Here is a 12,584-nt window from a genome sequence, read left to right as displayed (position 1 = left end):
GATGTATGCAGTGCAGTCATAATCATATTACAATAGGTACATGCTGCCTTGCTATGCAGCTGCATGCATTGTGGATGTTTCTGAAAGGCTGTGACTTTGCACTTTTTATCGGATATACCAGCTGGCGAGAGAGTAGCACTGTGTCAGTGATGATTCCTGATGCCTGCTGAGTGCAGTGGACCTTCATAGGACATAATTTCTGGAGATATTAGAACTGCCAGTTGTGTTTGGGCACCGTCAATGGAAAGCAAATTGAATCAAAGCTCCTTCAAAGTCAGGCAGCAAATACTGCAGTTAAAACTCTTGTAATCATGAACTGTAAAGGTGCAGCTGACAGAGAATCTCCTTGTACAGTTTCTCCTCAAATTTGTCAGCTAAGTCATTAGGGGAGTAGGATGCATGCTTGGAGTCATCGAAGGAGACTAAAAGTTACTATATGCCCTTGATTTTACTCCCTTTTCACACAGCTGCATCCACCGCATATCCACAGTCATGATTATGGTACTTGTCCACATGGAGTCTGCTGTAGAGGCTCTGATCTATACATGTACAATAGGTCCACATTTACATGTTCCATGCATGAACACTCTTGTGAAGCATGTAAACGCTGCACACAACACTGCAAAGGTGTACGTACGGACACGAAAAATGGAACTCTGGCTTATTAAGAACACCCTTGAACATCCATGATGTCTGCAGCTGTCTGTGTGTGCATCAGCAAGGGAGTAAAGTCAAGCAGTGATAGCAACACAAAGCTCCAGAACAGGATCATTGTCAACATACAAACATATTTCCCAAAATGTCAAATTATTACTTGATGGTTTGTGCATCTGAACCACCATGAAAAAGACATGAGCAACGTTAAAATGATTTGAATGGAGGTGGTCTGGTACTGTTAGGTTTGAGCCATGTCAACGTGACATGTTCCTCTGTGCACAAAGCCTGATCCACAGTTTTTGTGGAGAGCTTGACAACCCCGCACAGTGCGTTGACCTCAGCCTCAGTCGACATCTATCTGAACAAGCTCAACACAAACTGACAATCAGACCTTGTCACCTCTCATCAGCGTTGGACTTCACAAACACTCTGCAGATGTAAAGCCTGAAACCATGGGAGAGGATTCGGATTAATGCTTCTGGTTTGGAGATTACACGTCCAGCAGACACACAGCTGTAGCTTTGGGTGTCCGCATACTTCTGCCCATGGAGGCTTATCGAATTGTTTCCTAAAACCATTTGGATTAAATCACAGTCGCCTAAATTAATGACAGTTTAGAGTCAGATGGAGTGGACCTGGTGTCACTTGGTCGGTTTTGTGAGGCAGATGCTTTCTCTTTTTTCCCTCCCTCCCTCCTTCAGGAGGACAGGGGGATGGAGAGCAGAGGGAGGACAGAGCTGGAAGCTGAGGATGTAAAAACCTGGCTTCATCTGACTCCCTCTCTTTCAGAGGACCACCCCCTCCCCTCTCCTCTCTCCATCTGACTGCGCCCAACTTCTCTCCCTCCATCCTGCCATACAGCTACAGGGACTGCACCCAGCTCACACCAAACCTGATTTTTGAGGCTTCAGGATATTCCCTGGCTCTGGTGGTCCTGGACTATTGGTGCTTTAAGAGCTTTATTGGAGGAAGAGAGAGAGAGAAAAAACAGAAGCGCTTCTTTCAGTTCGTCTGAGCAAGAAGGACGATCCGACCTCCGCATCCCCCGCAGCATCCCTCCTCTTCCTCCGCATCCTCCGCATCCCTGCATGGACCTCCAGAGGAGAGGACCGCGGACCGAGCGGCGCTCGCAAATCAAGCCGGTTTAAAGTGTTCCGTCGCCGGACAGTCCGAACCTCATGCATCGGTGTATTTTACGGAGGTCTGGGCTGCCTTTTTTTTGAACATCCAATCTAAGAATATGCCCGCTAATGGTAAATAAAATAAGTATCTGCGTCATTTATCCTGCACCCTGCAACTGAAAGGTATTGTTGTTCGGTTTTACTCACATTTTTTTTTTAAAAAATCCGCTATATTTAGGCGTTGTGTGCTGTTGTGTTTTTTTTTTTTTCGAACCTCCATCAGCTCCTTTCATCTGCGCTAAATCTGCTCCAGCAAAAGCCGCAGTGTGCTGTCGTGCTCTGCGGAACTCTTTATTTCTGTCTCTTTTCTGATAAACGAGCCAAATCCTGCTCCCACACCCAGATCCTTTCCCAAATGCTGCATAAAATGTAATATTATACTCTAATTCGCCATTGTGTACTGTTATGGCAGCTTAAATATGATGCTCTAATTACAAAAAAAGACACCAAAATCTTTATTTTGTTATTGGTAATATATATGGGACGATTTGTTTTGTTGTAACTTGAGTGATTTGTGTGGGTGTCTGCGTTAGGGAATCGTAAAAGATGTTGTATATAGGCTCTAACACACACGCCCGACCCCCACAAAGGCAGCCACCCCCTCCCCTCTTCATTTTTAGCCTACATGAGCTATCTGGGTCATTAGCATTTCAGCAGTTAATGAGGCTGCAGATGGGTCCATCTCCTTTCCTCTGCCCAGGAGCCTTTGAGCAGCACACATGCTGCTGCTGCACAAATCAAAGAAGAAACTGCATGTCATGATGCCTTTTTTCTTTCTTTCTTTCTTCTTCTTCTTTTTTTTTTTTACTTTTTTGGGAGCTCATGTGGGGTGATGAGGAGTGAAATTGCAGCAGCAGCTTCCTCCCCTGCAGCTATGTCACTATAATGCAGTGGTGTATAAGAACGTGCATTATGGCTGCTGCTTGTGCTGCTGGATAATGGAGGATATTGCTTTAATGGTCCGCAGTGCTGCTTAAAGGACCATGCCAGATCTTTTTTTTTTTTTTTTTTTTTGCAGCTTTAAAAAAAACTGCATATCTCCACATGGCTTGCATTGCACTGTTCCAGATTTTCTTTTTTCACTGCATCTCCCCAGTCTTCCAGTAAGCCATTATTGGTTTCCACTCATCTGTGGGATGAAAATCAATTTGCAGAGATTTTACACTTGCTCCAGTCAGACAATCAATTTCAGCCAGCGTCATGTCCGCCTTTAATGTAGTTGAAGTTGCATTATCGTTGCATGCAGTGCAGTGCAGCTGGAAGTGTTGAGAATGCTGTCTGGAGCTGCAGCGTCCAAAACTCTATCTGCGGCAGGGAGGTCACACACACACACACACACACACACACACACACACACACACACACACACACACACACACACACACACACAAAAAAAAAAGCAGATTTCCAGTGAACAAAATGTTTGAATCTTTTCTTGAGACGTCTAGCAATCATTAAGATCCTTAAATCAAATTGCCAAAATACATTTTAAGGACTGGAAACATAGCTTTGTATTCATACAAAAGAACGACTCATCATGGCTCCATGCAGAAATTGTCGCGACGAGGTTCAAACAAGCAAACTGCTGTTGGTAGTGTTCCTATATTCAGTGTAATTCACTTAGCTTTGTCAGTAATCTTTAAAGAATCACTGCAGCCAGTAGACAGACAGTCGGGTTGTCAGCTTTGTCCACTTAGACAGTTCATAAAACCCACATTTAAGCCATTTTTTTGACCTCTACAGCCTGTTCAAACCCTGCCTACCTGTGTGTGGACTGCAGGAGGAGACAGAGCACTGCAGAGGGCCACAAGCTGAGAATAAACCGCCACCATTCTGCCTTTAAAGATAATGTATGACAAGTAAATGTCCTCATTATTGTCACTGCATCCAGTGTAATCAGCTTGAGCGTCGACATAAATGCTAGTGTCAGTGTAATCTGGTCTGTAGTGCGACAGTGCGTGTGCATTTTATCAGCGGGCGTTATAAATAACCAGTGCAGTCAACGCTCATGCATTAGCAGTCTGTGTATGTGGTCCAATCCAATGTACACTCACATCTTAGAAGCTGTTAAATAGTGCCATGAGAGATTTACAACTTCAATATACTGACATTTCTTTATCTGTTTTGAATAGGAGTCCTTCAATGCTCTTCTTGTAAATCAACGATGAGATAACAGTTTTAATTTCTAAAGTGGTCCGGCTGAGAAAATGATTGTGTCCGTCAAGGCGAGGAATGAACCGACTCAGTCAAACTGGAGATATTAGCTCCAGTGGGAAAAAGTAGGACAGAGCGGTCTATGCTGGGAAAAGTGGTTTAGAAAAGGTAATGAGTGGAAATGATCAAATGAGGCACAGCGGAGCAGAGCTGCATCACACGGCAAGACATGTAGGAAAACTGGGCAGAATTGGAGAAAGTAGCACAGAGTGACATAGTAAGTCAGCTGAGGACAAGGATCAGAGGAACATGGGTTGTCTCTCCTCGTGTTCACAGCGGACCTTGATTTAAATGTCCATACAATTAAGGCACGCGGTGAATGCCAAGAGAGAGACCGAATATCAACCATCACAAACGATAGATTAACATCTTATTTACACTTGAGTTTCCCAGTCATGTAAAAAAATAATCAACAAAAAACTGAAGGTCCTCATCTTTCAGTTAAAATGCTGTCTTAAATATACGCAGCTGACTGTAGTGGAGGAAGAGGCAGTACCACTACTGACCACTAGATGGTGGACTTATGGTCGCTTTTATAAAGCTCCTTTGTTAAAATAAAATTTTTTAGGCCTTGGCAGTAAATTAATAATATTTTTAACATGTTTCTTGGCCACTTTAGGAATTACAATACATAAATGCATATTACAAATACATTCTGAGGTATTTTTGTGGCAAGATTATCACAGTTAGCTGCGGTGTTTTCTGAGGCAGAACTCATAGAAACCAATACTAGGTAGCTGATTGGGATGCATAACTGTATTTTATTTAGAAAGTGCCCTCTAGTGGTGGACGTAACTATGGTGGGATTAAAGAAAGAAATTGTTGTCATAGCCAGTTGGGAGGGGGTCGGGGTGGATGGTTGGGTCTAAGAAACCATTGTGAGTTCCCCTTTTAAACACCAAAAGTCAATTAATCTTTTAAAGATTGTTTTTTTTAGCCTTAACCATGTGTTTCTTTCTCTCTCTCTCTCTCTCTCTTTTTTTTTTTTACCATGACAACAAAGGGTTGCTAATTCTGAAACTCTCCAACAAATAATCTCCATGATCGTTCAGGGTTGTTGTGTTTTCTACCCGTTTCGTCCTACCAGACATCATCTTTTTGCATAAAATCTGGGTATTATGGGTGCAGTCGAGTTCAATAAGAGCATAAGGGTAGAAAATGAACAACATACTAAGTAGAACTCTTTTTAATCTTGAAGGGAAATCATTTTAAAAAATCACAAAAGGAAACTAAAAATTAACGTGAAGTAGCAAAATTAACAAGCTATTAACACACTTCTTCATAACCTACTACAATAGCAATTATACACCTGTTTAAATTTGAATTTTCTGCTTCCTATGGTTATTTTTTTTCTGGAAGTGAATCGAATGTCAGGTTGATGACGTAAAAGTACTGATGTCTGATGTATAGAAGATGTACACAAATGCACCCAGCTGTAATTATAGGGGGTTGTTTTATTGCATTTGTTGATTTTTTTTCAGTGACAGTTAATCAGCATCACTGCAAATGTGCTCTTTTCATCTGATGTAGTTAATTACATCTGGCCTGATTAATTAGCCAATAAACACCAATTAAACCAACAGAACAGACTTTTATTAATCACCAAACAACCGTTGCACCTCCAGACTTCTAATTTCACATATTTGTTGCTTATAAAGTTGATTTCAAAAACAAGCGCTTGCTGCCAGCTGAATGTCGGCACACTCGGCAGTGTTGTGGCATCTGCTCACTTTTAGCTGCACTGCCTCTGGCCAAGTAACATTTGCCAGATCTGGCTAAGTTCTGGGTGTGTGTGTGTGGATTTGGGCCAGTTTGGGCTGAAAATGAACAAATTTAGCTGCATTCAAACCGACCACGGACCATGTGTGGTGACCTGAAACTGGGCATTATACAGACCTGGTTCAGTTTCATCACCAAGGATGGAGCCAGTTTTTCTTTACTCAGGACGTTTGTGGGGCTTCGATCATACAGCACCTGGGCCGAGTTACTGCTGCTATCCTGCCAGATTTGGGCTTTGTGGGGCCAAATCGTTTTGGCTACCTGTTTCACATGTAAAGAAATGATAGATGTTGGCATCCACACAGCAGGGGGCGCTGCAGATAGGAGTTAATGCAGCGTAACTGACCGCCAAATATCATTTAGTAATCTAGAATGTGGGCTCCAAAAAACAACAATAATCCAAAAATAATCACGAGGGCAAATAAGATGTGGCCGTTTTATTCTTCCCCAAACTCCAAACTGGAAATAAGTCGCTTTCATGTACAAAACCCAAAACACAGAAGAGAAAAAATGAGAAATATGGGAAGCTGCCAGTGAAAAAAACACCACGCATACACACTCGTAAGGTCTCATTTTGTGAAAACGAGCAGAAAATATTGCTTCATTCACTTTGCTTCCATTCTCCACCATCGCTGCTGCTCTTTCTGCCGGTTGCATCTCCGTTACATCAGCCGCCCGAATCAAAAGAAGTCCACTATGATCTTCAAGAAGGCCGGATTCACAGGACTGTATGACACACAGTCAGGTTTAGTTAGCGTCATCACTGAGGGATCTGGCCTCAGATTCATTTCTGAAGTGAGATCAGAAGCTGCAATTAGCTGAGACCAAAATGATGCGAGCAGCCGTAGCAAATCCCACTAATTATTCACGCTTTATGTTTGTTTGGAATTAAAACCACACATAAAATGACAAATATGGACAAAAAAGATAGAAAGGCAGAGTTACATAAAAGTAACCACATATTTTATCAAATATTTAAGTGAATATATGATAAAAAAAATTTGCATTAACGAATGTACAGGAGGCCTTAATCATGCATTAATGTCTGTAACATGTAATAAGAAGGAAATAAGTGAGGATAAATGGCTGCTGTTAATATCCTGTTGGCCTGTGTGGATCCACATCAGCAGCCTTCAGTATTATACAGTATTGTGATGCAACAAACTACACGAGGCTCATTCATTATGGTTCTGACATGGAGACATAGCAAAACAAATAATATACTATAAATGAGAATAAAGAGGACAGTGAAGGAAGACAAGATTGCTAACAAAACAAGGGATATTTTTAGCTTCAACGTGACATTTTGGGAATATAAATTCTTTTGAAGAGCTGACTCTAATGTCAAGTCTTCCATTATTTGCAGGGTCCACGTGTCAGATAAATAAATGTAATATGAGGTTAAACTGGACTGAACAGAGCAGGTGAGAGATAAAGCCGGCAGCAGGAAATCTCCTGAGTTATCACTGACTAATGCATTTCCCCAAACACGGGCTTCCATATTGATTGCGGATGTATAGGTCTGCTGGGAAAGGAGGCAGTATAGACTGTATACTGTATATGCACAGTAGATGCACTCTGAGTGGAGTTCTCCATCCAGAAAGTACAAATAAGGCATTTTTAAGTAGGTTCTTAACTCAGATGGTATGCAGGTAGCAGTTTTTGTTGATTTTCTGATACCAATATGTATTATTCTTGCTATAAATGTAGAATAACTGGTTTGTCAGACCAGGTGTCCAAGCACTGCTGCTCATGAATCTAAGTAACAGGATTTATTAAGTTGAAACTGCAGAATTGTACATAAATCATATTAATATCTATAGTGTGCATGTATATTTTCTCTATGAACTCAGTTTTTTTCTCTTTTTTTTTTTATCTTTGTGGGACTTAAAAATGTAAACTATGATATAATGAAATAAACAAATCAACTATTCTTTGCTTTTTGTCTTTATTTTTTTTGTTTTAGACTTTGTTTTATTTTTAATGACTGTATTCCACAGATATTGACTTAATAAATAATAATAAAATAGTAAAAGTGATGTGCATATAGCTGAGAAATAACTTTCAGGACAGGACTTCCTCTATATAATTTGTTACAATACAAAAGAAGAACCAGTAAAATCTGCCACAGGATGCCATAAAACAAACTTGCCATTTTTTATACTCACCCCTTCTCAATTTAAGAGTTTCTTAGGAATTAAATCCAGTATATAAACACAAAAAGGTCTTTGGTCTCGGTTATTTATGAAGTTTAAACTTCAGAAGTGGACATGAATGATATCAGCACTTCTCTTCAGGGACGCGAATGAACCTTCCTTTTTCTATACAGACGCTTCAGAAAGTATTCATACCCTTGAATGATAATTTTATCCATTTAACACAATAACGTATTCAAGGAGCTCTGAATACTTTCTGAATTTATTGTGGACTCATCATGCATAAGTCTGAATTCATCAGCTTTGAGTTGGTTTTGAGACTTTTTACAATAAAAGCTAATAAAGGAGGCTCAGAAAACCAGCACTACTTCAGTTTTTTTTAAAGATTGTTCGTTCAGACATTTTAGGCATTTATTTCATATAGAAAGTGGAGAGAAACAGACGATATGAGGAAGGACATGAAGCAAACTCCAGGAGTAACTGGTGATTTGTTGCTCAGAGCCTGACTTAAATGAGCCTGACAAATAAAACCTGAAGTGAAGTGTTTCCAAATGAGCTGAAACTCACTAAAGACATCTCTTGAGGAGGCAAGATGGAAACAGGAAGTTAATATAATATCAGTTATGAATAAATGCATAAGCTGTTTACTATGCAAGCTTCATTATGGCAGAATCATGATGTTCTGGACGAGGTAACGTGCTAAAACTGTATTCATTTTTACGATTAGTTACATACACTACCGTATAAAAGTTTGGGGTCACTTACAAATGTCCTTATTTTTGAAAGAAAAGATTTTTTAAAGATAACATTAAATGAATCAAAAATACAGTCTCGACATTGTTAATGTGGTAAATGACTATTTAGACTGTAAACGGCTGATTTTTAATGGAATATCTACCGTACATAGGGGTACAGAGGAACATTTCCACCAACCATCACTCCTGTGTTCCAATGCTACATTGTGTTGGCAAATAGTGCTGAAAGGCTAGTTGATGATTAGAAAACCCTTGTTGCAATTATGTTAGCACGTCAATAAAAGTGTAAGCTTTCATGGAAAACATGAAATTGCCTGGGTGACCCCAAACTTTTGAACATTAATGTATGTAGCAACTGTGATGTCACCCTAGAGAACTTTCACTATCTTGGTTTTTGAATCAACTACTATTGTCCATATGATAAGAACCTGTCAGTCACAAGGTAGCCTCAATCTAGACCACACCCTGATTCATTGTATATTTCACTGTAAATGAGACCATAATTTATAGAATGGGCATTATAATGTATTAAAGGAGACATGTAGTTCACAATTGAGACCATAAACTCATTCCATAAACATTTACTGAGTTAACAAAATCAAGCAAGAAGTGGAACATTTTCTCATAGACTTCTATACAATTAGACGCTTTAAGCAACCAGAGGAGTCGCCCCCTTATGGCTGTTCGGAAGAATGCAGGCCCTTTAAAATAGGCTTTATTTTTCAGAACCAGAGATGTCATTCTTCTTTAATATGTAGAGTCTGTGGTTTGATATACTGACTGTACACAGGACTGTGGAGTGGTGTTTTGAGGCCATCATTGCAGCTGTATTAAAAGAACTGGATGTTGTAATGCCTGTTGTAATGTTCACTTGTAGGTCTTTTCCTACCCCTAAGCTGTCACACTCATTTTGCTCTGTGCCTTTTAATAACACCCCGTGGAAATTTAAACGGAGAAGTTTGCATTTGACAGGCTTTCCACAACTTTTTCTACAACTTTGTGCTCCCTGAACAGACTTTGGCATGTCATTTGTACTGGAGTTCACTTTGAAAACATCAGAGCTGGAGCTGATTGGACGACTTCCTGGATGGTATCAGTCAGCTGGTATGAGTCAGTCTGCCCTCAGAAAAACTGGCAGGAACCAGTAGCACAGTGAAATGAAACACGCCCCTGCTTCATTCCAGCTGAGCATTTAGAGGAAAACAACTGAGGAAACACCACCCATTCTCTGACTCACTCATGTTATTATTGTTCCCCTGGGAGGAGACGCACACACTGAACGACAGGCACCAGCCTCAAGAAAAGAGAACTGGGATATTAATACTTCAATCTCCAGTGAATGTGAGTTTTCAGCTCAGCTCAAACTGTTTAAGTGAACTTTGGTGGGACGTTTGCTACATCCTACCTGTTGTGTTTTGTGCTACAGAAAATGGCTTCTGGATCAGAGCTGAATCTCTGCTGTCCGGTCTGCCACGACATCTTTACAGATCCTGTTCTTCTGCCATGTAGCCATAGCTTCTGTAAAGCCTGCCTTCGGAGGTGGTGGAGACTGAAACAAGCTCACACGTGCCCTGTTTGTAAGAGCACATCTGGAAGGAAACACCCACCACGTAACTTGGCATTAAAGAACCTGTGTGAGGCCTTTGTATTGGAGAGAGATCAGAAGGCGGAGACTTTCTGCCGTCTGCACTCGGAGAAACTCAAACTCTTCTGTCTGGACCATCAGCAGCCAGTTTGTCTCATCTGCAGAGATTCAGAAAAACACTCCGATCATAAGTTCAGACCCATCGATGAAGCAGCACGGGATCGCAGAGAAGAGCTCCAGAATTCCCTAAAACCCCTAGAGGAGAAACTCAAGCTCTTTGAGCAAGTTAAAGGGAACTACGTCCAGACGGCAGCACACATTAGAGTCCAGGCCCGGCATGCAAAGAGGGAGATTAAGAAGCAGTTTAAAAAGCTTTATGAGTTTCTAGAAATGGAAGAAGAGGAAAGGATCGCTGCTGTAAGGGACGAGGAAAAGCAAAAACGCGAGGTGATGGAGGAGAAGATGGAGGCTCTGAGCAGACAGATAGGAGCTCTGTCAGACACCATCAGAGCCACAGAGGAGGAGCTGAGAGCCGAAGATGTCTCCTTCCTCCACAACTACGAGGCTTCGGTGGATCGAGTCCAGCGCTGCCCCCAACTGGAGGATCCACAGCTGCTCTCAGGAGCTCTGATAGACGAGGCTCAACATCTGGGCAACCTGACCTTCAACATCTTTAACAAGCTGAGTGAAGTGGGCTCTTACAGTCCTGTGATCTTGGATCCAAACACTGCTCATCCAGGACTCGTCCTGTCTGAAGATCTGAGCTGTGTCAAATGGGGAGAGACGCCGAGGCTTCCAGACAACCCAGAGAGGTTTGACAGCTCCTGCATCGTCCTCGGATCTGAGGGCTTTAAATCAGGGCTTCACAGCTGGGAGGTGGAGGTGGGAGACTGCTCACACTGGGTTCTAGGTGTAGCACCAGAGTCTGTGGAACGGAAAGGACATTTAGACTCACGGTCTGGATTGTGGACAATCGGGTTACATAGAGGCACATACAAAGCTTTCTCCCCTATAAATCCAATGTTTGTCCTTCCGGTGAAGGAGCAGCTCCAGAGGATCAGAGTAGATCTGGACTGTGACAGAAGAGAGCTGAGCTTCTCTGATCCCAACAACCTCATACACACCTTCTCATGCACTTCCACTGAGACGCTGTTCCCGTTTGTCGGCACAAGTGATGAGTACCTACTCAGGATACGATCACACACAGTATCCAAACAAAATAATACCTCTTACAGTGATGCTGACAGCAAAGACAGTGATGATAATGACTTGAAATGTGATGATTATGATGACTCCTCTATCTTTGACTAAGTACTGAAGATCATGGAGTCCAGACAATGAAGCATCTTTGGTAATCATCTTTGTGCTTCAGAGGGAAATAACTGCTGGAGGAATTATAATGAAATTTGCTGAGCATATCTAGGACCCACTGAAAATAATCAGACTTTTTCTGTAGCAGCACCAGAAGTAATTTCCCCTCCTTCAAAAACCTTTATTTACACCAACAAATTCTTCAAATTCAATCCAAAGAGCAGTGCACATCTGCAACATCTGATTGTCCCTCTGATACATCTGATCACATCTGATCTAAGGCACTCAGACAGCACAGTCCTCAGCCAAGGTTGGGGCCCTATCTTGCAACTTTAATTAAATTGATCTAGATTCACAACAAAATTCAAAACCAAAAATTGATCCTTCTTTCCCCCATGTTCAACCTCTATACGAACTTTCATGAAATTGGGCCTGAATTTGTGCACATTTCTGTTAGTAGCCTGATAAACAACACAGAAAGCATACTTTAGCACATGCCAGAAATTTTGTGTAAGTTTTCAGATTTTTTTTTTATACCTTTACCAGTACTAGTTCATCAACAAAACTTTGCAGAGAGATGGTCAACACAGATTAGTAGTTTCGGGTAATGATTAATAAGGTATTTAATTTTCTGAAACATACACGACCATTCAAAAGTTTGGGGTCATTTATAAATGTCCTTATTTTTTGAAAGAAAAGCAGTGTTTTTTTTTCAATGAAGACGACATTAAATGAATCAGAAATCCACTCTAGACATTGTTTATGTGGTAAATGACTATTCCCGCTGGAAACGGCTGATTTTTAATGGAATATCCACATAGGGGTACAGAGGAACATTTCCACCAACCATCACTCCTGTGGTCTAATGCTACATTGTGTTAGCTAAAGGTGTTGAAAGGCTAATTGATGATTAGAAAACCCTTGTCACAATGATGTTAGCACATGA

At 41.1% G+C, this 12,584-nt stretch overlaps 1 protein-coding gene across 1 annotated transcript; it reads left to right on the top strand.

Annotated features, from left to right (window-relative positions):
- The first annotated feature begins 3,219 nt into the window (after positions 1-3,219).
- On the top strand, positions 3,220-12,385 carry LOC110950253 (nuclear factor 7, ovary-like). The gene has a single exon (XM_022192722.2). It carries the CDS (start codon positions 10,172-10,174, stop codon positions 11,636-11,638), a length of 1,467 nt encoding a protein of 488 aa, XP_022048414.2. The 5' UTR covers positions 3,220-10,171; the 3' UTR covers positions 11,639-12,385.
- Positions 12,386-12,584: the final 199 nt, after the last annotated feature.

The sequence above is a fragment of the Acanthochromis polyacanthus genome, chromosome 16, assembly GCF_021347895.1.
Source record: "Acanthochromis polyacanthus isolate Apoly-LR-REF ecotype Palm Island chromosome 16, KAUST_Apoly_ChrSc, whole genome shotgun sequence".
In the NCBI taxonomy this organism is placed as follows: Eukaryota; Metazoa; Chordata; class Actinopteri; family Pomacentridae; genus Acanthochromis; species Acanthochromis polyacanthus.
The sequence above is the reverse complement of the archived record's forward strand: the minus strand, read 5'-3'. Positions and strand labels throughout refer to the sequence as shown.

Bases quoted from the DNA above. Each gene is read 5' to 3' on its own strand.
- LOC110950253 (XM_022192722.2), top strand. From the start codon at position 10,172: ATGGCTTCTGGATCAGAGCTGAATCTCTGCTGTCCGGTCTGCCACGAC.